The sequence below is a fragment of the Pipistrellus hanaki genome (assembly GCF_964339955.1).
Source record: "Pipistrellus hanaki genome assembly, chromosome: 15".
NCBI lineage: Eukaryota > Metazoa > Chordata > Mammalia > Chiroptera > Vespertilionidae > Pipistrellus > Pipistrellus hanaki.
Window position 1 is genome coordinate 42,687,316 of NC_140517.1, and position 22,809 is coordinate 42,710,124.

General features: G+C 59.7%; 3 protein-coding genes across 3 annotated transcripts; all 3 read left to right on the forward strand.

The window, feature by feature from the left end:
* Positions 1-634: 634 nt before the first annotated feature.
* Positions 635-11,900, forward strand: TOMM40 (translocase of outer mitochondrial membrane 40). Its single transcript, XM_084860771.1, has 10 exons — positions 635-739; positions 836-1,103; positions 1,790-1,857; positions 2,289-2,381; positions 3,107-3,208; positions 3,287-3,392; positions 9,703-9,825; positions 9,921-9,997; positions 10,110-10,212; positions 11,234-11,900. Exons 2-10 carry the CDS (start codon positions 842-844, stop codon positions 11,371-11,373), a joined length of 1,074 nt encoding a protein of 357 aa, XP_084716897.1. The 5' UTR covers positions 635-739; positions 836-841; the 3' UTR covers positions 11,374-11,900.
* A 451-nt stretch (positions 11,901-12,351) lies between these two features.
* On the forward strand, positions 12,352-16,295 carry APOE (apolipoprotein E). Its single transcript, XM_084860798.1, has 4 exons — positions 12,352-13,732; positions 14,457-14,515; positions 14,955-15,132; positions 15,488-16,295. Exons 2-4 carry the CDS (start codon positions 14,473-14,475, stop codon positions 16,179-16,181), a joined length of 915 nt encoding a protein of 304 aa, XP_084716924.1. The 5' UTR covers positions 12,352-13,732; positions 14,457-14,472; the 3' UTR covers positions 16,182-16,295.
* Positions 16,296-20,539: 4,244 nt separating this feature from the next.
* On the forward strand, positions 20,540-22,302 carry APOC1 (apolipoprotein C1). Its single transcript, XM_084860796.1, has 3 exons — positions 20,540-20,751; positions 21,074-21,188; positions 22,123-22,302. Exons 1-3 carry the CDS (start codon positions 20,694-20,696, stop codon positions 22,181-22,183), a joined length of 234 nt encoding a protein of 77 aa, XP_084716922.1. The 5' UTR covers positions 20,540-20,693; the 3' UTR covers positions 22,184-22,302.
* Positions 22,303-22,809: the final 507 nt, after the last annotated feature.

The following is a 22,809-nucleotide window of genomic DNA, read 5'->3' on the forward strand; positions in this document are numbered from 1 at the left end:
TGGGTAACAAGAAGCCGGCGAAGGTTCACACAGCCGGTTAGAATTCTCCCGATGCACTGTGGGAAAATCCAGACTTCCGGTTCTCGGTCGCTGACTCCGGACTGGGGCCTGCCCCTCTGCCGCGGTGCCTGATGGGACGCGAGGCCTGACCTTGCTGCCTAGCAGCCTCTGCCGCGCAACGCACCTTTACCCGTGTCCCTCGACCCTGCACGTTAGCCAATGAGCGCACCAGTCTGATTATGTCACAAGGGCGGGACCTGTGCCTGCCGAAGCCAATCATAATGCTATAAGGGCCAAAGCCGGCCAATTATCAAGGCAACTTCTCCGCCGGGCGCAGTGGAAAGAGGCGTGCCTTCCGAAGAGGGGCGGAGGCGACGAGTCAGGGGGCGTTGCAAAGTGCTCAGCACAAACCAATGGTAAAGGAGCGCCGAAACCCGCGGCGTAGCACACCAATAGGCACGGGCTTCACAAGTCAATGGGAAGGGCGGGCAGGTGTGCTATAACCTGCTTGCGAGTGGGAGCCAATAAAAAAGGGCGTTTCGAAGAAATGGGTGGGTTCTCATCCGTGGTTCCAATAGCAGGGCCAGACCCTGAAGCTGGTGGGCGGAACCCAGGGCATGTTCAACCAATAGGCAGGGCGGGGCGGGGCGACGGTGGCGGCGGCGGCGGCAGTGGGTTCGGTTGCGCGTGGCGCACGGGGTAGGAGCGGAGCCCAGGCCGGGAACAGGCGCCGCCGCCAGTGAGAACCGGGCCCCAGAGCAGGGCGAGGATTGGCTGGGGACTGGGCCCGGGGCCACGGGCCCTGACCTCCGCCCTCTGACCTTTTCCCTTGCAGGCGACCATGGGGAACGTGTTGGCCGCTAGCTCGCCGCCCGCAGGGCCACCGCCGCCGCCCGCACCCGCCCTCGTGGGTCTGCCGCCGCCTCCCCCCTCTTCTCCGGGCTTCACGCTGCCGCCGCTCGGGGGCGGCCTGGGTGCTGGGGCCGGCGCGGGTCGAGGTTCCGAACGGACCCCCGGGACGCCTGCAGGGACCGCGGACGATGGGGCCTGCGGCTGCCTCCCCAACCCCGGCACGTTCGAGGAGTGCCACCGGAAGTGCAAGGGTGAGGGGCGAGGGACCCGGCGGGTGCGTGATGGCCTGTACCTCGGGAGACAGGGGGGGAGTACATTGAGGCAACCTTGGGAACTGGCACCGGCTTCCGGAATTATTTAACAGCGTTGGGAGTTGACGTTGGGATCGAGTGGTGGAACATTGGACTTGGGGCTTGGAACGATGGGATCAAATGGTGGAACCTTGGAGTGCAATGGCATAGGAGCGGAGAAAAGCCTTAGGAGCCCCAGGGATCGGCCTAGCCGGCCTCCTCGTGCGATCCGCAAAGAAACTGAGGCCCAAGGTCACAGTGTCAGCGAGGGTCTGGTGGGGACGGAGCCCCCAAAGCTTCTGGATTCTGGCTTGGGATAATCGCGGTAGCAGAAACGATGGAGACTTACCGCGTTCTGCCCTGGCATTCAATGCATGTTCACTCGTTAAGTCTTTGCAATGTTCCCACGTGGTGAGTGTCATCTGGCAGATGACAGGTTTGACAAGGATAAAGAAACTTACCAAAGGCACACAGTGGTCGGATTTGGACGCAGGCAGAGGCCCTGGTCTTGGCCCCGTCCATCAGGCCATCCTGCCGTTTTACTGGTTGGATACTTTGTGGGACCATTGTGCTGTGGTTCCTTGGAGACGGGAGAGCTGAGATGAGAGGTGGGTGTGGGTGTGGGTGACAATATTTCTCTTCTTCAGAGCTGTTTCCTATTCAGATGGAAGGTGTCAAGCTCACAGTCAACAAAGGGTTGAGTAACCATTTCCAGGTGAGCCATCCAGCCACCCCCTGCACCTTGGCATACAACCCCCTTGCTCCTCCCCCAGGGCTGGGCTCCTTGGTACTTGAAAAGACCCAGAGACAGTGCCAGGCTGACTTCTCAGTGGCGGTGTTTAGGGACCCAGAATTCAGAGATACCCCTTCCCCCATAGCATCCAGGTAGAATGAAATGCCAGGTATGTAGTCCACCCCCCAGCGCATTCTTTCTCCAAATCTCTAATCTAGTCCAGCCACACCTCTGAGTCTTAGCTCCAGGCTCCCAGCCAAGAGATGCTGGTCTTTTCCTCCTGGATTGGGAAGCCCAACAGGCAAATGTCCCCCATCCCAGGCTGGAGGGGCGCTGTGCCGGAGGTGGGCTCCGCTGGGATGATGGGGGGGTGGCCTACAGCTTCATCCCCACAGCCCTCCCTCTTCTCTCAGGTGAACCACACAGTAGCCCTCAGCACAATCGGGGAGTCCAACTACCATTTCGGGGTAACGTACGTGGGGACAAAGCAGCTGAGTCCCACAGAGGTGAGGTTCTTGTCATCTCATTCATTGTGTCATTCTAACGAGTATGTAGCCGAACGCCAGAAGGCTGTGTCAGGGAGAAGCCAGAGCCGCGGAGGGTGCTGTGAGGGGACTGTCTCTCTCCGAGGTGCATTGGAATAGGGGTCCTTCATCCTGAACCCCTGCTCTCTGCCCAGTCCTGTGTTGCATGAGGCTTTGAATGCCAAACTAGGCATTTGGACTTTCTCTAGGGGGCACTAGAGAGCTATGGAGAGATTTGAACTGGGGAAGGTCATGGTCAGGTTTATGCTTTAGAAGTGTCTTTCGGGATGGCGTGCAGAGGCTAGTTTAGGGGAGTGGGGGCAAAACTGGGGGCCTGGAAGGAGACTGGGGCAGGATCAGGTGGAGTTAGGAGACTGAATTCGTTAACTGGTTCCATTCAATAAACGCACTTAGTCAGCAAACCTTCGTTATTCCTCCATTCTGTGTCCAGCTCTCTGCAGGGGACACAGCAGTGACAGACAGTGTGGGGCTCACAGTCTAGTGAACAGGGGGCGGTCTGCTCCGGGGGAGGAGCAGTCCAAGGTGGGCAGGGCTGAAATGGAACCCAAAGGCTGTGGGAGCCCAGCGGGGGGCCTTCCAACTGAGGCTTTCTGAGTCTGAGCTTTTCACCTGGGCCCATCACTTATGCTCTTCCATAATGCTAGGCTTCTGACCTTTAACCTCTGACCTTCCCCTCTGCCTCACAGGCATTCCCCGTGTTGGTGGGCGACATGGACAACAGTGGCAGCCTCAACGCTCAGGTCATTCACCAGCTGGGCCCCGGCCTCAGGTCCAAGATGGCCATCCAGGTGAGTGGGAGTCGGGTCACCTGCTCCCCCAGCCACCCTGAGCGCCAGGCTGCCCTCACGCTCCCTTCCTCCCCACAGACCCAGCAGTCCAAGTTTGTGAACTGGCAGGTGGATGGGGAGTACCGGGGTTCCGACTTCACCGCAGCCGTCACCCTCGGGAACCCAGACGTCCTGGTGGGTTCAGGTAAGAGGCGGGCGGGAGGGGTCATAACCTGGTCCCGGCTTTACCAAGTCCAAGTCCGTCCCCTCCTCTGTGCCTCCTTTCCACCCTCTGAGAGATGGGCATGGGCAGGAGGGGTTTTGCAGCACAGCATCGTGGGAGAGGAAGAGAGTCAAAGCCAGCTCTGCGCTGGCCTCATTGCCCTGGGAGGAAGCTTCCAGCACCGCTGGGCCTCAGTTGTCTTGCCCATAAAATGGGCTGCCTCAGGGGCCATTGAGTAGGTCACGTAGGTTCATGTGTGTGAAATGCTTCGGAGGGTCAGGCATGTGATCTGGATCCCGAGGAATGGCTGCTGTCATTAACTCGTGGGGCCTGTGGTGTGTGAGGCGCAGAGCGGCTCCCAGGCGGCAGGCTCCACCTGCAGTTGGGAAGGAGACCGTCTGAAATGTGGAGACGGGCGAGGGAATGCCTGGTTGGGGTTGGTGGGGGCAGGAACCACTGGGCTCTGTCTCCCTTCCAGCTTCTCCGTGGTGTGGGTGTGGGTGTGGGTGTGGGTGTGGGTATGGGTGGGTGGATGTTCTGTTGTTAAACGAGGATATTTTTCCCGTTGATCTTTAGGGAGGGGGAACGGGAAAGAGAACAAGGAACATCCGTGTTAGAGAGACACATTGATTGGTTGCCAACAAGGCCGGGGATCGAACCTGCAACTCGGGGATATGTCCTTGACTGGGAATAGAACCTTCGATCTGAGGGCTGGCGTTCTAACCACTGAACCTCCAGCCGGGCTTTTGTGTGGGTTGTTTTTTGTCTCTGGGCGTCTGCCTTTGGCTTCTTTACGTTTATCTAGTGGGTATACATTGATCGTGTGCGTGTGTTCTAGGCACAGAGGATAAGATGCTGAACAGAGGAGAGTTAATTCTGCCTGTGGGAGCTCCCGTCTTAGGGGAGGCACCCCCAGGCACAGCAGTCCATACAGAGTGATGTCAGGTGATGGAGACGAACAGAAAGATTCGGGTCTCAGGAGGGTTGGATGGAGTCCTCAGAGAAGGCCACATTACATAGATGGTATTTGAACAAAGACTGAGGGCAGGCAGGCACAAGGCTTCCAAGCAGTTATGTGGAAAGGGGCTTTTCAGCCAGAGGAAACAGCAAGTGCAAAGGCACTGAGGCAGGATTTTTGCCTGGAACACAGAGGAGAATGGCTGCCGTGGATGGAGGAGGAGGGTGAGTGTGAGGGTTAGGGGCCCGGGGACCAGATCACACAAGGCTGTGTGAAAGTTTGGCTACCGGAGGCGCTTGGTAAGACAGGATGTGACTTGGCTTCTACCCTGTTTCCCCGAAAAGAAGACAATGTCTTATATTAATTTTTTCTCCCAAAGTTGCACTAGGTCTTATTTTCAGGGGATGTCTTATCTTTCCATGCGCTAGGTCTTATTTTCGGGGAAACACTGTAACAGGACCCTTGGGCTGACGGTGAGGGACAGGTAGGAAGGGACCGCTCGCTGCAGGGGCATGGAGGGGTGAGAAGTGGTCAAGTCCGGGTGTGCTTTCAATGTGGAGGCGCCGGAGTTTGCAGTGGGTTGGGCATGGGAGATAGAAGAGGATCCAGACGACGCCCGAGTTTTGGGCTTGAACAGCTGGAAGGACGGAGTTGGTGATTCCTGCCTTTGATGGGTCATGACAGTGGGCTGCGGGGCAGGGAGTCCTGAGGGCTTTTATGAAGGCGGCGCCGGGAGCCTCAGAGGAGGCATCGCCTCTGAGCTTCCAGACGGAGAAGCTCCCGGCAGGAGATGGGAGCAGCGGGAAAGGGCGGGGAGGCCATTCGGGAGCTGGGCAGCTGGGCATGAGAGGCCCCTGACATGAAGCTTCCTCCGTGGGCGGAATGCGGGGCCGTGGGCAGGAAGAAACGTTTTCTGTCCCTCTGACCTCTGATGGCATCACCCCCCCTGCAGCTGGGCCATGTGAGTCTTTCTGACACTCCCTGGAATCACTGTTCTTTCTACCCCAGGACCTTACACATGTACACACTTCTTACTGATTTCAGAGAGGAAGGGGGAGAGAGAGGCATCCATGATGAGAGAATCATTGATCAGCTGCCTTCTGCACGCCCCCAACTGGGAATTGAGCCCACAACCCGGGCATGTGCCGTGACCTCCTGGTTCATAGGTCAGCATCCAGCCACCAAGCCACACCGGCCGGGGCTTTCTCTGGCTCTGACATGGCCGAGTACGTCTCTGGGCACGCACCACCCTCAGCAACAGACCTGTGACTAGAGTGTACCTATGTCTGTAGTGTTGCCTCACCCTGTCCCATAGTCTCTATGGCACTTCCCTCTGAATTGTCTCACTCTTTTTTTTTTTCTTTTTTTAAACATATTTTTACTGATTTCAGAGAGGAAGGGAAAGGGAGAGAGAAATAGAAACACCAATGAATGATGAGAGGGAATCATGGATCGGCTGCCTCCTGCACGCCCCACTCTGGGAATCCAGCCTGCAACCCGGGCATGTGCCCTCGGCCGGAATCGAACCCAGGACCTTTCAGTCCACAGGCTGACGCTCTATCCACTGAGCCAAGCCAGCTAGGGCTGTCTCAGTCTTTATTGCCTGTCTATCTCCTGTGCTAGGATGTCAGGAACTTGGCTGGTGTGCCGGCGCCGGGGACGGTGCTGGGGCCAGAACAGGTGCCCAGGAAGCGCTGAGCAGAGGAGTGAGCGGCGTGATGGCAGGTCCCTCCGTTCCCTCAGCCTCTGTCGAGCCCTGAGCATGCCACGTGCATTTCCCCTGCGGTCAGTTCCAGGCCTGGGAGCAGCAGGAAGGCTATAGCTCCCGGATCCTCTGGGCGGCCGTGGGGTCGGTGCTGCCGCTGTCCCCGTCTCACCGAGGCCCAGAGGGGGGGGCGGTTCCCAGAGGGCGGAGCAGGTCGGACTCCGGAGTCCATGCTCTTCCCTCTGGTACCAGCACCTCCTTCCCCCGCACACCCTCCCAGCACTGGCCTCCCAGCCCCTCCCCTCCCCCTCAGACTAATAAAAACAGGACCTACTGGTCCAGGTCACTGCTGAGCACAGGAGTGACTTACCACCCACGGCTTGGGCTGAGCCTGTTTCCTCATTTGACCACCTCTCACTGAAGGAGAGCTGGAGCACATCTTCAGCGCTAAGCTCCGGCCAGGGGGTGGGCAGGGCTCGCTCTGTCTCGGTGCCGCCCCACAACGGGCGGAGGGCGGAGGTGTCTGTTGTTTTTTGGGGAGGTGTCTGTTGTTTTTTGGGGTGTCTGTTTTTATGGCCCCCATTTCACTGATGAGCAAACGGGCCTGAGTGAAATCGAATTGCCTGGACTCCGAGGAGCTGGAACGTGAATCACGGCCTCATTCAGAGGCCCGGGTTCTTACCTGGTTCCCTCCCCAGGGCCTCGGCTCCTCAGGAGCTTCTGTGTCATGCGAAGCACCTAGTGTGTGGGAGCAGCAGGGGCTGAGACACACACACCCCCTCCCCCCTGCCCTCGCAGGGCCCTGGGCCAGAGGGAGAGACATTGGCCTTTAAGCAGATGATCCCAGTGGCTGCTGCTGTTGGAGAATCCTGCTCAGGAAAGCTCAGGTCGCGGTGAGAACTTGGGACAGGCGCCAGCTGTCTCACCTGGAGGGACAGACCGCTCCCCTGACGGCCCTGTCTGTCCGAGCGAGGGAGGGGGAGGGGAAGGGTAGTGCTCTGGAGCGGGCTCTGCTCGTGGGGGCAGGCGGTGCAGAGAGAAGTCCTGTCCGGCGGGGGCCGCCGAGAACCACCTTCCCTTCAGGTCCCGCCCCAGGGACTCCCCAGGAGTCCTGGCGTGGCCCCACCGCGCAGGGCCAAGGTCCGGGGGTGGGAGCCTGCGCCTGCCCCGGCCCAGCAGGTTTGGGAGGTGGATCAGGAGCCGGGACTCCTCTCCCAGGTTGGCAGCTCTGCCCTTGCCAGAGGCCTGCTCTTTGGTCTCACAAACCTGACCCACTTTCCCTCCTCGCGGGTTTTGGGCTCGCTGGGTTCCTCGCGGCTGCTGTAGGCCCTGCAGCATGCATCGCGTCCAGGTGAGCTGGTGCACGTGTGCCCGGCTGTGTGAGGAGAAAGTGGCTGTTTGGAAGGTGGGGCCGAGCCGCATGGGAGCCGCACAGGCTCTGAGCAGGGGAGGACGGGTGGAGTTGGTGCTTTAGCAGGACCCCTCTGAGTTGCTGGGAGAGGGTGAGGCTCAGGCAGGCCAGGGAGGAGGGTGGAGCTGGGCATCGAGGGACAAGGCAGACCCAGGAGATGGGAGGAGGGAGAGCTGGAGAGAGGTTCAGGGTCACACAGCCCTCAGTCCCAGCAGTCGGCAGACCTGAGAGGCCAGTGAGTTTTAGGCCCCTCTGTTACTCAAGGCCACAGGTGTGGGGTGTCCAGCCCGTGGGCCATATGAGGCCCAAGAATCATTTGGTCTGGCCCTGCCAAGGCAAGGGGTGAGTTCAGTGTTTAACCAAATATAGCAGGCTAATTATTTTTAAATACCTTTTTGTTGATTTCAGAGAGGGAAAGGGAGAAACCTCAGTGATAAGAGAAAATCATTGATCGGCTGCCTCCTGCAGGCCCCCTCTCAGGACTGAGGCCCCAAATCGGGCATGTGCCCTGACCAGGAATCAAACTGATCTCCTGATTTATAGGTCAGTGCTCAACCACTGAGCCACCCTGGCTGGGCACCAGGCCAAATTTTAAGCTAATAATTTTTAAAAAATATATATTTTATTGATTTTTTACAGAGAGGAAGGGAGAGAGATAGAGAGCTAGAAACGTCAATGAGAGAGAAACATTGACCAGCTGCCTCTTGCACACCCCCTACCGGGGATGTGCCCACAACCAATGTACATGCCCTTGACAGGAATCGAATCTGGGACCTTTCAGTCCGCAGACCGACGCTCTACCACTGAGCCAAACCGGTATCAGCTAAGCTAATAATTTTATGTGACCTGAGAATGATGTTATAAATATCCAGTGGCCCTTGGCACTAAAAGGTTCTCCACCCCTGATCTAGCCAGTCACTTCATTCTGTTGGCCTCAGTTTCCCTCTGAGTAAGGATGTTCCGGCCAGAGGTGTGCTGGTAATGTTAATGCCGGCTCTGGGCTGACTGTATCATCTGCTTGTTGTGGCTCAGTGAGCCCGGCCGTGACCCCAGCCTCCCCAGAAGACACCGCCTGGGGCCTGGCCCTGGACCCTTGGCTTCCCTTAGCCCAGTGGTCAGCAAACTGTGGCTTGCGAGCCGTAGTTTGTCGCTCTGTTGACTAATGAGTTTGTCAACCACTGACCTAGACTCTCCATTCCAATAATAACAGGCTGTTCCTTGTGATTAAGCCCCTATCCCAGTGGTCAGCCAACTCAGTCAGCAGAGCCGCAGTTTCCTACCACTGCCTTAGCCCCACTGGCAGCCCCTTCCCAAACGTGCCCACTCACTGATCGTGGGCCCCCCCCCCATTTCTGCCCCGCTCCCATGCCAGTTGGAGTCTGTGTATCTGATTGGTTTTCTCTGAGAAGCAGCATCATGCTCTGTCCTGTCCCTGCTTTCTTTCCCCTACGGGGTCTTCCTGTTTCCTGTTGGGTTACATGACTTCACGGCCTGTCTCTGCTCAGACTTGGTGGGTTTCTCTGCAGAGACTCTTCCATCCCTCTTTGCCCTCTGCTTCCCTGCCTCTGTCGGTGTCTTGTCTGTTTCTGTCACTCCCTGTCTCCCCTGGTCTTCCCCTCCCATAAGATCACGTGTGTGGGGCCGCTCTAAAGACGGGCATGAATGAGTCTCGGCCCGTGGCATCAGGAATGCAGTCCAGCAACGGAGAGCCATCTGCTGGCTAACACTACGGGGGCTTCTAGGGTCCCCGCTGCCGAGGGCAGAGGGTCAGCCTAGTGACCACACCCACTCCTCTAGGCACTTTACTGAGAAGTGACCCCATCGCCTGCGGGTACAGCTGCGTGGTGGGTTGCAGTGCCGTTGGCACCCCGAGGTGTGCTCTCACTGACCCTCCGCTCCTGCCAGTCCCGGCAGCAGAGTGTTCTCACACATCTGGTGGCCATGGCTGAGGGGCTTCACTCCCTCGGCCTCCCCTGCAAATGGTGGCGCTTGCATGCGGCCGTACGGGGTTGTGCAGACCAGTGAGTTCCCACGGGGCCTGGGAGGCTGACCTCACTCGGCCTGTGAGCTCCACGGAGCAGCAGGTGGGGGGCTGGGGGCGTCCCTGAGCCTCCGGCAGGGGCCTGCCTTCCAGGCCCCGGGAGCAGGCGTCCGGCCAGCACCCGGGCTGGGCAGAAACGGACCGCCCGCCCCAGTGACACCTGCCGTCTCCCCACAGGCATCCTCGTGGCCCATTACCTCCAGAGCATCACGCCGTGCCTGGCGCTGGGCGGAGAGCTGGTCTACCACCGGCGGCCTGGGGAGGAGGGCACCGTCATGTCTCTGGCCGGGAAGTACACGTGTGAGTCTGGGCCCGGGCTCCTGGGTCTGCGGGAGGGGTCCTGGGTTCTCGTGTCTCCTTGGTAACCTACCCCCACCCCACACGCTCTCTTACAGTGAACAACTGGTTGGCGACAGTGACGCTGGGCCAGGCGGGCATGCACGCAACGTACTACCACAAAGCCAGTGACCAGGTGAGCTGGGCCGGGGCCGGCTGCCAGGGCACTGCCAGGCGTGGGCCGCCAGGGGCTGGTGTGCCTGGGGGTCCGGTCTGGGGTGCTGACCCTGTCGCCCTGGCCCCTCCAGCTGCAGGTCGGCGTGGAGTTTGAGGCCAGCACAAGGATGCAGGACACGAGTGTCTCCTTCGGGTACCAGCTGGACTTGCCCAAGGCCAACCTCCTCTTCAAAGGTACAGGCCTCAGTTTCCCCACGAGTGGGTGTAGGCCAAGGAGACGGTGAAGGGCATCATGCCGGGACTGTTGAGGGCCTCCAAATCACCTGGGCCTAAGCTTTGTCCCTACTACATTCCCCCCTTACCCCTCAGCCAGCACCCCTCCCCCATCTCTGCCCTTTTTCCGGAAGTGGGAGGCAGCTGGAGCACATCCGGCCACCCCACTCTTCACAACGAGGCTGCTGGAGGCTGTAGTCACTGCCCACCCGACCCCCTCCAGCTGCCGCCTCAGCCAGGTGTCGGGTTTAAGTCTCTTGGGCCTCAGTGGTGCTGGTGGAGGGTGTGAAGACACCCGAGGGCCGCTGCTGCCAGCAGAGACGAGGCCCGGGGGTTGCTGCGCCTCTGGCCTCTCGGCCCTGCGCTTGCAGAGGTGGGTGGGGTCCCAGGTTTGCCCGTGAAGCCAGTGAGCCTCCCTCCCACACGGGGACACTGGCAGGTGCATATCACCAGCTCTAGTGAGCAAGCCCGGGGATGGGCAGTCTTTTTTTTTTTAATAAATACATTTTTTATTTCAGAGAGGAAGGGAGAGATAGAAACAATGATGAGAGAGAATCATTAATCAGCTGCCTCCTGCGCACCCCCCACTGGGGATTGAGCCCGCAACCTGGCATGTGCCCTGACCAGGAGTCAAACCAGTGACCTCTTGGGTCAGCACTTAGCCGCTGAGCTACACCTGGCTGGGCCCGTTCAGTCTTCCGTTCAGCGGACACTGAGCGCCCGCTGTGCCCAGCTGTGCCCAGGGCGCTGGACGGCCGGTCCTCAGGGATCACACGGGGAGAACAGACCCGTCCGCAGAGCGCGGCCTGGTGTGGACGGGACGGAACAGGGGAGCCTGGGGGTGGCAGAGGGCTTCCGTCTAGGTGGAAGCACTTGGGGCGCAGGAAGAGGTTTCTGGGAACAGGTGGTCACAGGTGTGAAGCCCGCAGTGGCAGGGTCTGGTGAGGCCGGCACAGGCTCTCAGCGCGCTGTCTGCCCGCAGGCTCCGTGGACAGCAACTGGATCGTGGGCGCCACGCTGGAGAAGAAGCTGCCGCCCCTGCCCCTGACGCTGGCCCTCGGGGCCTTCCTGAATCACCGCAAGAACAAGTTCCAGTGCGGCTTTGGCCTGACCATCGGCTGAGCCCTCCTGGCTCTGCCTCCCACTCCCTCCCTCCTAGATTCCCCTGCTCCTCCCCGACAGGGGGGGACCTGCGCGCCCCTCCCTCTCCCTTCCCTCCCTCCTTGGTGTCAGGGGGGCCGCGGAAAGGAGGGGGCCACCACCCCAGCAGCTGAGGGGGGATTCCGGAACCACGGGCGCTTCAGGATTCGGAGCACGGGGGGCTGTGTGCCCTGTGGACCTGGGGCCCGGGAGGGGTTCTGGAATCGAGGGGTACGCCAGGTTCTGAGCACCAGGGGCAGAGGCTGCCAGACAACCTCAGGGAGGTGTTGGGGCATCACCACCACCACCCCCAAAGATCTCGGGGCCCCGCCCCAAGGGGGCAGCAAGAAGAGGAGATTCCCCACCCCAGGTCCGCCCCCACCCACTTTCCCATCCACTCCTCGGTATAAATCATGTTTATAAGTTATGGAAGAACTGGGACATTTTACAGAAAAAAAGCAAAAAACAAAAAATATACGTGAGAAAAAAAAACCAAAACGGGAGACCTGCCTTTCCTGCCTCTCTACCCGTTCACTCCATCCGGCCTGCTCTTCCTGTGGTGGCCACAGGGGGGCGCCACGGGGCTGGGTATGGGAGGATGACCCAGAAAGGGAGTCAGTCCTGGCTAACGGGAGCCCAGCGCGGTGAAGGGCCTGGCCCGGGTCACAGCCTCCTGGGTCATCACCGGCCTCGGAGGGTGTAGTCTGGTCACTGGCTCCCGCTTGGCCGGGCCAGAGGCTGCGGGGGACTTTGCCTTCGGAGGTGAAGCAACAGGAGCGGTGCTGTCGTGTCAGGGCGAGAGGCTGCGAGCTGGAACTGGGGGGGGCTTTCCAGATTCCAAAAAGGGCAGACGGGGCTTTCTGCTGGGGAGGGAGAGGCTTCCCGAAGAATGCAGGCACCTGGAAACACTTCAGAATCACTCTGACAAAGAACAAAAGAAACTGCACTTCAAAATGGGAAAAATATTTGTGCTTTAAAGGTCACCAAGAAAAAGAACCCATCCAGCGGGAGGAATATTTACAAATCCGATACATGATAAGGATGGTGACGGGAAAAACGGGGAGAAGGGCAGGAGTTTGGGGTTGAGGGGGGGCGGGGTGGGGTCGCCTGTGCCTCGGGTATCTGATGGGGACATGAGCTGGCCCACCCAGGGCTCCGGCAAACACCCCTGACCCCTAAGGGAACTGAAAGCCCTGTGCCCCCACACACCTAGGGTTTGGGGAGGGAGGTCGCTGGGCAGAAATGGACCTTTACTGCCTGGAGATCCGCAGCACCCATTCCCTGTCCGCTCCGAGGCCCCCTTCCTGACCCCGTGGAATCCAGTTCTCCCTGTGTGGCCTCACCATCTGTCTTAACTCTGAAATAACAGCTGCTGGGGAGAGTGCTGGGGCTCGCTGCCCGTGGCAGCGGTGAGGTTGGGATAAGACCCGCTGTGTGCTCGGTACTTCACACGGAGTGCGGGGGTACTCAACGTCCTGGCCATTTCCTTATTATACTGATGAGATGCTGTAGGAACTGGACTAAAGTTTCTATCAACTGGCCCCGGTAAAGAGCTTTGTTAAACATTCTGCCGCAGTTCCAAGGACCGTCTGTTGACGAGGTTACGTGAGGACGTATGTAGCTTCTTGCGTCACTGACGATGGTGTAAGTGCAGTTGTTCCCCGTTACGTGGACCAGAAACTGGGTGTTCGGACAGGCTTGGTCATTTGCCCAAGGTCGCACACAGCTGGCGAGGGGCGGCCCAGTTCGGGCTGGGCAGTTTGGTTCCAGCGTCTCCCGCCCGAACGGCAGCATGAAAGCTCCAGGCCGGCGGAGGCATGACATTCGGGCGGCTGGAGTCCAGCACAGTGCCTGTGCTGGACTCCGAATGGGCTCATCTGTGCCCAAGGTCACGGCCAGAGGGAGTTCGGATAGGACCCAGGTTCCTTTCTCAGCAGGGGCACCGCATGTCCCCAGCCCTCCCGTCTCACTTCTGCCACCAGCTCTCCTCCCTCAGGCCCGGAGGCCAAGCCCCAGCCCCCTCCCCAAACCTTATTCACCAGCGGCTGCTGGCTACTTCCCCTCGCCGGCCCCGCCCCACAGAACTGAGGGCGCCGAGTTTCTGGGTGAGATGTCACTCCCCCCCTGGGGGCTGGGGGCGTCCCAGAGCCTCCAAGCCCCACCTCCTCCCCCTCCTCGCCGTGTGGAGGGGAGAACAGCCCACCTCGTGACTAGGGGCTGGCCCAGCTGCCCCGGCCTGGAGGAGTGGGCGGGGCGGGGGAGCCCTATAATTGGAGGAGTCTGGGATCCCTGAGTCCTACTCAGCCCGAGCGGAGGAGGAGGACCCGGTGCTCAGCAGTCGGTGAGGAGCAGAACTGGGGGCACAGAGACCAGCTCAGGGCCTCTGTGGGAGCAAGCTGGGGAGGAGGAGGTGACCGTCCTGTCTGAGCCAGAAAAAGCAGGATCTGGGGATGAGTCTGGAGGCGGGGGGGCTGGACCTGGGGGTGGGGGAGGGGCATCCCAAATCGGCCAGAAGGGCCAGAAGGTGGGGCGGGGTGGGGGGAGGGGAGCATCGACCTGTGGAAAAACCAGAGGAGCCATCGAAAGAGCCCGCAAATTGTCACCCATTTATTGAGCACCTACTGGGGATCCCCTTCATCCTCAGACCTCCGCTCAGGGTGGTGGCAGGGTAGCTAGAGCATTGGCTGAAGGAAGACTTTTAAATGATTAATTAGCTAATATTAGCTAATATGGCGCTTAGGCGTGGAGATGGAGTTTAGGATGTGAAGGGAGAGCAAGGAATGCGAGCCTGGATTTAGAATGCCCCGTTGGGCTCACATGGAGCTCAGGGGGGAGGGGAGGAATTTGAACCCTGGGAGAGGAGGACGGAATTTTGGCCGGAGTGGCCGGGGGATGAGGAGATAGGAGAAGACAATGAGGACCTCAGACAGTAGTGCACGTTTGTGATGGGATTAGGAAGATGCGGGTCTGGGGTTAGAGGCCTAAAGTCCAAGACCCAGGGGGTGGGGCTCTAAGTGGGAGGAGCCTCCACTGGCTGTTGATTGACAGTTTCTCCGTCCCCCCAGACTGAAGGCACTGAAGATGAAGGTCCTGTGGGCTGTGTTGGTGGTCACGCTCCTGGCAGGTATGGGATGGTGCTTGCTCAGGCTCCCTGCCCCTACCCCCCTCCCTTCTATCCCTGTCCCTTCTGCTGGTCTCTTGAGAAGAGGCCCAGGTCTGAGCCCTCTTCTGACATCCGCTGGCTCTGAGCAGCTGTTACTCTCCCAGGGCCTCGACTGTTCCCATCCGTACAATGGGAGCTCTAACAGCTTCTAGCGCATGGTTGTCAGGCGGATAGTGAGGGCCACATCCGTGTCAGCTGTGATTGCTCTCCATCACCCCGCACGGAGCACACACGCACAGACACGCAGTGAATGCTTGTCCAGTGAGGAAACAGACCCGCCGTCCTTCCCCCCCTCCCTCCCCATCAGTGCTCCAAAGCAGCACAAGGGCATTTGTGAAGCACCTACTGTGTGCGCGAAGAGGGCAGGGGACTTTGACGGCCATGCACTTGCTCCGCGCAGGATGCCGGGCGGAAGTGGAGGAGGTTGTCAGGCCAACCCCGGAGCCAGAGCTGAGGCAGGCCACGCAGCCGTGGGAGCAGGCGCTGGGCCGCTTCTGGGACTACCTGCGCTGGGTGCAGACGCTGTCTAACAAGATGCAGGAGGAGGTGCTCAGCAACCAGGTCTCCCAGGAACTGTCGTGAGTGTCCCGCCCCCGCCCCGGCCCTCCTGGCGGGCAGTTCCGGTCTGGAGCTCTTCGGGGGGGTCTGCTCATTGCTTGCTTCCGCTTGCCATTTTGAACTCTCGGCCGAGGGCTCTCTGATCCTCCTCATCTCTTCCTGTCCCTGATGTTCCCTCCGGCCGCCCAACATCATTCTAGCCCGTCTGCTCCTCTCTGCTCCTGGCTGCCTCTGTCGCCTCCTCTTGGCCTCTCCCTCTTTTGGGTCTCTCTGTCTCTGTCTCTTTCTCTTTCTCTGTCCCCTTCTTGCCCTCCCCCACCCACCTTTCCCCTTCTTCTCTCCGCACACACCCCCTGGCGCCCTCTCCGCCTGCAGGATGCTGATGGAGGAGACCATGAGGGAGGTGAAGGCCTACAAGGAGGAGCTGGAGGCGCAGCTGGGCCCCATGACCCAGGAGACGCACGCCCGCCTGTCCAAGGAGCTGCAGGCGGCGCAGACCCGCCTGGAGTCGGACATGCAGGACGTGCACACCCGCCTGACCCAGTACCGCAACGAGGTGAAGACCATGATGGGCCAGAACTCCGACGAGCTGCGGTCCCGCCTGACCTCCCAGATGCGCAAGCTGCGCAAGCGGCTGCTCCGCGACGCCGAGGACCTGCAGAAGCGCCTGGCGCTCTACCGGGTCGGGGCGCGCGAGGGCGCGGAGCGCGGGGTGGGCGTCCTCCGCGAGCACCTCCTGCCGCTGCAGCAGCGCGCCTTCACCGTGGGCCAGCCGCTGAAGGAGCGCGCGGAGGCCTGGAGCCAGCGGATGCGCGAGAAGCTGGATGCCATGGGCACCCGCTCCCGCGACCGCCTCGACGACATGCGCGACCAGATGGAGGGGCTGCAGGCCAAGATGGAGGAGCAGGCCAACCAGATGCGCCTGCAGGCCGAGGCCTTCCAGGCCCGCCTCAAGGGCTGGTTCGAGCCGCTGGTGCAAGACATGCAGCGCCAGTGGGCCGGGCTGGTGGAGAAGGTGCAGTCGGCCCTGGGCGCCAGCCCCACGGCGCTGCCCGTGGAGAATCACTGAGCGCGGCCGCGCGCCCCGTGGGCCCCACGCCCCCCTCCCAGCCCGCGGGGGCCCCGTCCCTGCCCCCTCCGCCCCCCTGGGGGGCCCTGGCTTAATAAAGGCTCACAAGCTTCACATCTGCAGGCATCTGAGTGATTTCTTACAGCCCCGGCCTCAGTTTCTCCTTCCCCACACACGGTCCCGTCCCCTCTGAACGTGTGTCTGTCCGTGTCTTTGTCTCCGCTTTGGCTCTGTCTCTGCGTCCTCCTGTGCCTCTCTGGGGTTTTCCCCTTCCTGTCTCTGCCGCCCTCTCTCTCTCTCCTCGGCCCCTTTCCATTCTGTCCCTGAGACACGGTTCTGGAACAAGCCCTCCCCTGGGGTCCAGCCTGCCCTGAGCCCAGGTCTGCCCAGCCTCCTCACACCTGCTTCCTAGAGCCGCCAGGACTCAGGAGACCCGAGACCACTGCCTCTGTTCATAAGGTGACCCGACGCCCCGCTCTTGGCGGGACCATCCCGATCGGGACTTTTTAAAAACGCCTCGGGACGCGGGTCAAATTGTTAAAGAATCGGGATGTCTGCGGAAACCGGTTTGGCCCAGTGGATAGAGCATCGGTCTGCAGACTGAGGGTCCCAGGTTCGATTCCGGTCAAGGGCATGTACATTGTCTGTGGGCACATCGCCGGTAGGGGGTGTGCAGGAGGCAGCTGGTTGATGTTTGTCTCTCATTGATGTTTCTGGCTTTCTCTTCCTCTCCCTTCCTCTCTGTAAAAAATCAATAAAATATATTTTAAAAAGAAAAGAACAGAAATAAAGAAATCCTCTTTAAAAAAAAAAAATTGGGACGTCTGATCACCTTACTATTAAGCCATCTTTACCCCCCTCATTGTCTCTCCCCTTCTCCAGCCAGCCTCACCTGGTTCTGCCTCCTGGCCCCTCCTGGCCCCTCCTGGCCCCTCCTGGCCCCTCCTGGCCCCTCCTGGCCCCTGTGCACTGAGAGGCCTCATTTTCCAGCTTCCTGTGTCCCTCCAGCTCTATTTTCTCTCCCCACCTGTTTCTCTTGCCCCAGCCCAGCTCCTCCCTCCCCCATCTTCCCCCGTGAGGCTCTTTGCTCCACCATTCTGTTTCACTCCAGCCCTCTGCCCCTCTCCTTCCCTCTGGTTCACGAGTCCCTCACTCTGAGCTGTGCTTCCTGTCCCCAGCCCCCAGCCCTCATCTCATTCCTTCCCTCCGGCTGCGGGGTCCTGGCTGGAGGAGGAGGGAGGGGTCCCGGGAGGGTCTGCACAGCCCGTGGCCCCGGGGCTGGAGGTGAGCTGGAGCCGCGGGGGCTCTCCTCTCCCACGCCCGGCTCCAGAGCGGGAGCCGGCTCCACCACAGAGGCCAGGCCAGGGCCCGAGCTGTGTTCACGGCGGGCCTGCCTGTCCACGCACCCAGGGCTGATGGAGGAGGGGAAGGGGCAGTGGGCTGGGAGGCCGGGGCCTCCTCCCAGCCAAGCCTGGAGCTGGGCCAAACCCTCTCAGAGCGTCCGTTTCCCCAGGAGGCAGTGCGGGAGGACACGTCAGTCTCCCATCTGAAGAGAGGAATTTTGAGTTCCCATGCATGAACACACCTGAGCAGGGAGGGCTCCCACTCACTGCAGCCCCAGGCAGTTCTAGGAGGTGGGACGGCCCAGCCAGTGCGGTTCAGTGAGTGTCGACCTAGGAATGGAGAGTCCTGAATCCATTCCTGATCAGGGCGGGCTCCATCACTGGCGGGGGGTAGCTGATATGTTTCTGTCTCTATCCCTCTCCCTCCCTCTCTAAAATCAATAAAAACTAACCCCTAGCCAGTTTGGCTCAGCAGATAGAGCGTCGGCCTGCAGACTGAAGGGTCCCGGGTTCCATTCCCCTCAAAGGCACATGCCCGGGTTGTGGTCTCAATCCCTAGTAGGGGTGTACAGGAGGCGGTCGATCAATGATTCTCTCTCATTGATGTTTCTATCTCTCCCTTCCTCTCCGAAATCAATAATATATATATATATATATATATATATATATATATATATATATATATATATATAATTTAAAAATAAATTAAAAAGTTTAAAAACGAGGTGGGACAAGGGCTGGCAAAGGGTGCTTCGGGCACTGAGCAGTGGGGGGTCCTGACCCCAGCGAGGATCTGGAGAGACAGCTTGGAGTCTGGGAAGGGGGGGTCAAAGAGCACCCCACACTCAGCCCCTCACTGCGCCTCTGAGTGCTCTTGGCTGAGCCTCAGTTTCCCCACTGTAAGCGGATGTCCCTGTAGTCGGGGTGAGGAGGAGACTGAAGACGCAGAGCTTTCTCTCGCGGGGCCGGACCGGAGGGCAGGCAGCGGGTGGGTGTCCGGGGACGCTGGCCCACGAGGAAAGAACTGACTTGGAGAACGGCTCGGCGGGGGCTGACAGGCGGGAAGCTGCTGAGCTGGCCAGAGGCGTGTTGCAATCTTGCCAGGATCCGGCTCTGCGTCCCTTTCACAACCATCCCCCTCACCGCCCCCTCCGGGCTGACACGTGGTTGTGGGGGCACAAGGCCAGCCAACCTAGAGTCTGGGGCCCGGGGCCACCCTCCCCTGAGCTGCCAGGGGTCACGGACGGTCAAAGGCGGCTGAGAAGGGAGGCAGCACTGGACTCCAGCCGTGGGGGGCAGGTGTAGAGCTGGGGTGGGGGCGGGGGCAGCGGGGCTTGGGGCCAGGAGGGCCCTCGAGGGTGAAGAAGAGCAGTGGAGTGTTTCCAGGGGCCCCGGGAGGCGTGGCGCTGGCGGGGTGATGGAGGCCGGGAGCCTGGCGGAGGGGCTGCCAGTTAGAGAGACTGAGCAGGCCCCGCCCCAAGAGCGGGGCTGGGGACTGTGGAGTTGGGACCCCAGGGAGGCCTGAGCTGTGTCAGATGCCAGGCGCTGGGGAGCTTGAAGGGCTGGTGCAGTGGTTCCCTCACGCCCCCCAGGGGAGGCGATTTGAGGACGAGTTTTGTTTTTTTTTTTTTAAATATATTTTATTGATTTTGTACAGAGAGGAAGGGAGAGAGATAGAGAGTTAGAAACATCAATGAGAGAGAGTCATCGATCAGCTGCCTCTCGCACACCCCCTACTGGGGATATGCCCGCAACCAAGGTACATGCCCTTGACCGGAATCGAACCCGGGACCCCTCAGTCCCCAAGCCGACGCTCTATCCATTGAGCCAAACTGGTCTCGGCTGAGGACGAGTTCTTAACAGTGAGCTCCTTGCATTTCTTACGGTGCGAGGGGCCTCGTGTACGGTGTATAAGTATATATCGTGACATATTTATGCAGTTCAGTTCTCTGTTATATGTTTTGAAACTTTGCTATTTTTTCATATCCCTTCATATTATTATTTTTTTAAAACAACTGTTTGTGACGTCTTCCTCAGTCCTTCAACTGTCCTTTCGTTCTTTCATTTTTCTCTTTTCATGGATGCCATGTTCTTGGAAGCTTGTTTAGACCAAGTTCATGGCCTTTTAGGCTCCCTCCCTGAGAATAGAGCTCACCTTTTTTTTTTTTAATATATATTTATTGATTTTTTTACAGAGAGGAAGAGAGAGGGATAGAGAGTTAGAAACATCGAGGAGAGAGAATCATCGACCAGCTGCCTCTTGCACACCCCTTGCTGGGGATGTGCCCGCAACCAAGGTACATGCCCTTGACCGGAATCGAACCCGGGACCTTTTAGTCTGCAGGCCGATGCTCTATCCACTGAGCCAAACCGGTTTCGACAGGAGCTCAATTTTTGAATAATAATAAGTATATGGAAAGGTGGTTTTGCTTATATCGATATATACACCAGAATACTGAACTTCATAAAGTAAAAATGTTTCATGCTAGGAAAAAACAGAAAAAGGATATGTCACAGGGGGCATCAGGATTTTAGGGTGCTTCGGTGGGGTATGGCCAAAGAGAGGTTGGGAGCCACCGGGCTCGTGTGAATGGAGGGGGTGTGGGTGGACCCCGCAGACATAGAGCAAGAGTTGTTTGAGCTGAAGAGGCTCCGAAGAGGGAGGCGATGGGAGGGAGAGCATCCTGGGTGAGTGGGGTGACTCAGTAGCAGTTACTGGGGGGCCCTCTGAGGCTGGCAGGCGGGGTGAAGCAGGAGGGGAGGGGCCGGAAGCCCCTGAGGTCCCCACACTCAGGGAGATCTGGAGGGAAGTGCGCAGCAGGAGGCTTCGGGCTGAGGGACTTGCCCGTGTCCCACCCGGCACCCATCCCCACCAGCCAGGGGTGCAAGGGGTGTACAGAACAAGGTGTTGGCACAGGGGGGCGGGCTCCAGGGGAGGCCCAGGGGGAGGGAGAGCCGCTGCCCCGCCCCCTCCCCGGACCATAAAGGCCAGGCCAGCCTGGGACCTGCTACCCTTGCAGCCCAGCAACTGCATCAGGTTGGTGCTCGGTGCCCCAGAGAGACCCTCCACACACCAAGGGCACCAGGAAAGGGGGGGAGAACCTGGGGGGAGGGGGAGGGGCGCCACTGATCACCCACCTCTCCCTCCAGTGTGCCCTCCGGCCCAGCCATGAAGCTCCTCCTGTCGCTCTCGGTCCTGGCGGTGGCTCTGCTGATGGTTTTGGAAGGTAAAAGTGGGAGAATCCGGGGCTTGGGATTGGGATTGGGGAGCACGAAGCTGCCAAGGGCCTGGGATCCAGGATTAGAGGACCCTTGAGAGCTCTGGGGCCCCTCTGGAGCCCTGGTTCCCCAACTGCCCACCGATCACCCCACTACCACCCGGCCAGGTGGGTCCTCGGGGGTCCTCTCAGCAGGCGTCCGTCCTCCGCAGCTCGAACGCCAGCTGGTCCCTCCAGGACCCTCCCCGCCCATCCTAACCCCACGATCCCCAAGAACCACACCCACGGGTCTCTCTTTCTGTCCCTGGAAGCTCACCCTCTCTCCCGGCAGGCCCAGCTCCGGCCCAGGCCGACTCCAGCATCCAGGAAGACCTGAGGACGTTTGGGAAGACGGTGGAGGAGAAGGTCACGGCAGCCTTTGAAAAAATCAAAGGCACGAAGGCCTGGTGAGGACCCTTCCCCGGGGGCGGGCGGGCGGGGGGATCCATGAACAGACTGGGAAAAGCGACGAGATCCCTGCGGTCACACAGCTGGACCTCAGGGTGCTCAGACATGGGGGGCAGGTTTCCTGACTCTCCCCGCCAGCCGGACTGGAGAGAGGGTGCTGGGTGGTGGTGAAGGATCCAAGCTTGGGGGGTTGGACGGATCTGGGACCACAGGTTGGCAGAGACTCACTGTGTGAGCACAAGCCTCAGTTTTCTCATCTGTGAAATGGGTGGTTCTGAGGGGAAGGCCACGGGAGCCCTCACAGAGGGGTTTTGGTGAGAATCACTTATTCCTGAACAAATGTCTGTTGAGCAGCAGCTAAGCGCCAGGAACTATTGCAGCGTGGGGAGTAATAGTGAGCAACGAGGCAAAGTCCCAGCCCTCGGAGCTCTGACCTTCTGGGGGCGGGCTGCGGGCTGGGGAACAAACATGAAATCGGTGAATTCCCAGAATCCGCGCAGACACGGCCGGCACTGAGGACGGAAACGGGGTGTGTGCAAACAATCAAAGGCTGGGGGGGCTTTTGCCGACTGGGGGGCTGGGCCTTCTCGGAAGAGAGAACACTTTCAATTGAGGTCCGGCCCCTGGTTGGGTAGCTCGGCTGGTAGAACTTCGTCCTCAGGGTACGCCGAGGGGGGTTCGATCCCGGGTCAGGACACATGCAAGAATCAAGAGACGGCAGGCCCTGAAAGCCAGGCTGAGGCTAAGTGCTCTGACTTTAAAGAGCTCTGGTGCAGCTGGGAAACTGAGGCACAGAAATTGGGCCACTCAGCCCAGGGCTCTTCCTCATGGGGGGGGGAGACATCCAGGAGGCAAAACAGTGACATCTCCTCCTCTCTCCTCTCCCCACCCTCCTCCACCCCCACCCCACCCCCACCCCGTCTCTCCCTACAGGTCCTGGATTGAGGAAAAATTCCAATCAGCAAAGAAGGCAATTAAAGAAAAATTCTACTGAATGCCAGGAGGGCGGCTGCACCCCAGGAGGGGGCTCTAACACCCCCACCCCCACCCCCGCCTCCACTGTGCCCCACGTTCCCTCCCACCACCAGCAGCAATAAAAATGCTTTAGAGAAACCTGAGCGCTCTTTCCTGAAAGGCGAGGCGGAGGCCGGAGACCAGGACACGGGCTTTATTGGAGGGGAGGACCCTAACGGGCTGGCTGCCTCCCAAAGGAAGGGAGCGCACCTGCAGGGGTGAAGGCGCCTTTTGAGGGGGGAACAGAAGGGGTGGGGCTTAGGGCACTCGGCACGCGCTGATTGGCGGTTTCATGTAAGGCACATGATTAGGGACTTAGGAATCGGGGCTTAGGGTACTTGGCAGGTGCTGACTGAAGGGTCCCAGGTTCGATTCTGGTCAAGGGCATGTACCAGTGGGGAGTGTGCAGGAGGCAGCTGATCGATGTTTCTCTCTCATTAATATTTCTAAATCTCTCGCGGAAACCAGTTGAGCTCAGTGGATAGCGCATCGGCCTGAGGACTGAAAGGTCCCAGGTTCGATTCTGGTCAAGGGCACGTACCTTGGTTGCGGGCACATCCCCAGTAGGGGGTGTGCAAGAGGCAGCTGGTCGATATTTCTCTCTCA

Coding starts and splice junctions, on each gene's coding strand:
- APOE (XM_084860798.1), top strand. CDS start 14,473: ATGAAGGTCCTGTGGGCTGTGTTGGTGGTCACGCTCCTGGCAG. Junction 14,516..14,954: donor GGTGGTCACGCTCCTGGCAG/GTATGGGATGGT, acceptor TGCTCCGCGCAG/GATGCCGGGCGGAAGTGGAG. Junction 15,133..15,487: donor CAGGTCTCCCAGGAACTGTC/GTGAGTGTCCCG, acceptor CTCCGCCTGCAG/GATGCTGATGGAGGAGACCA.
- APOC1 (XM_084860796.1), top strand. CDS start 20,694: ATGAAGCTCCTCCTGTCGCTCTCGGTCCTGGCGGTGGCTCTGCTGATG. Junction 20,752..21,073: donor TCTGCTGATGGTTTTGGAAG/GTAAAAGTGGGA, acceptor CTCTCCCGGCAG/GCCCAGCTCCGGCCCAGGCC. Junction 21,189..22,122: donor ATCAAAGGCACGAAGGCCTG/GTGAGGACCCTT, acceptor CTCTCCCTACAG/GTCCTGGATTGAGGAAAAAT.
- TOMM40 (XM_084860771.1), top strand. CDS start 842: ATGGGGAACGTGTTGGCCGCTAGCTCGCCGCCCGCAGGGCCACCGCCG. Junction 1,858..2,288: donor GGTTGAGTAACCATTTCCAG/GTGAGCCATCCA, acceptor CTCTTCTCTCAG/GTGAACCACACAGTAGCCCT. Junction 3,209..3,286: donor GGTCCAAGATGGCCATCCAG/GTGAGTGGGAGT, acceptor TCCTCCCCACAG/ACCCAGCAGTCCAAGTTTGT.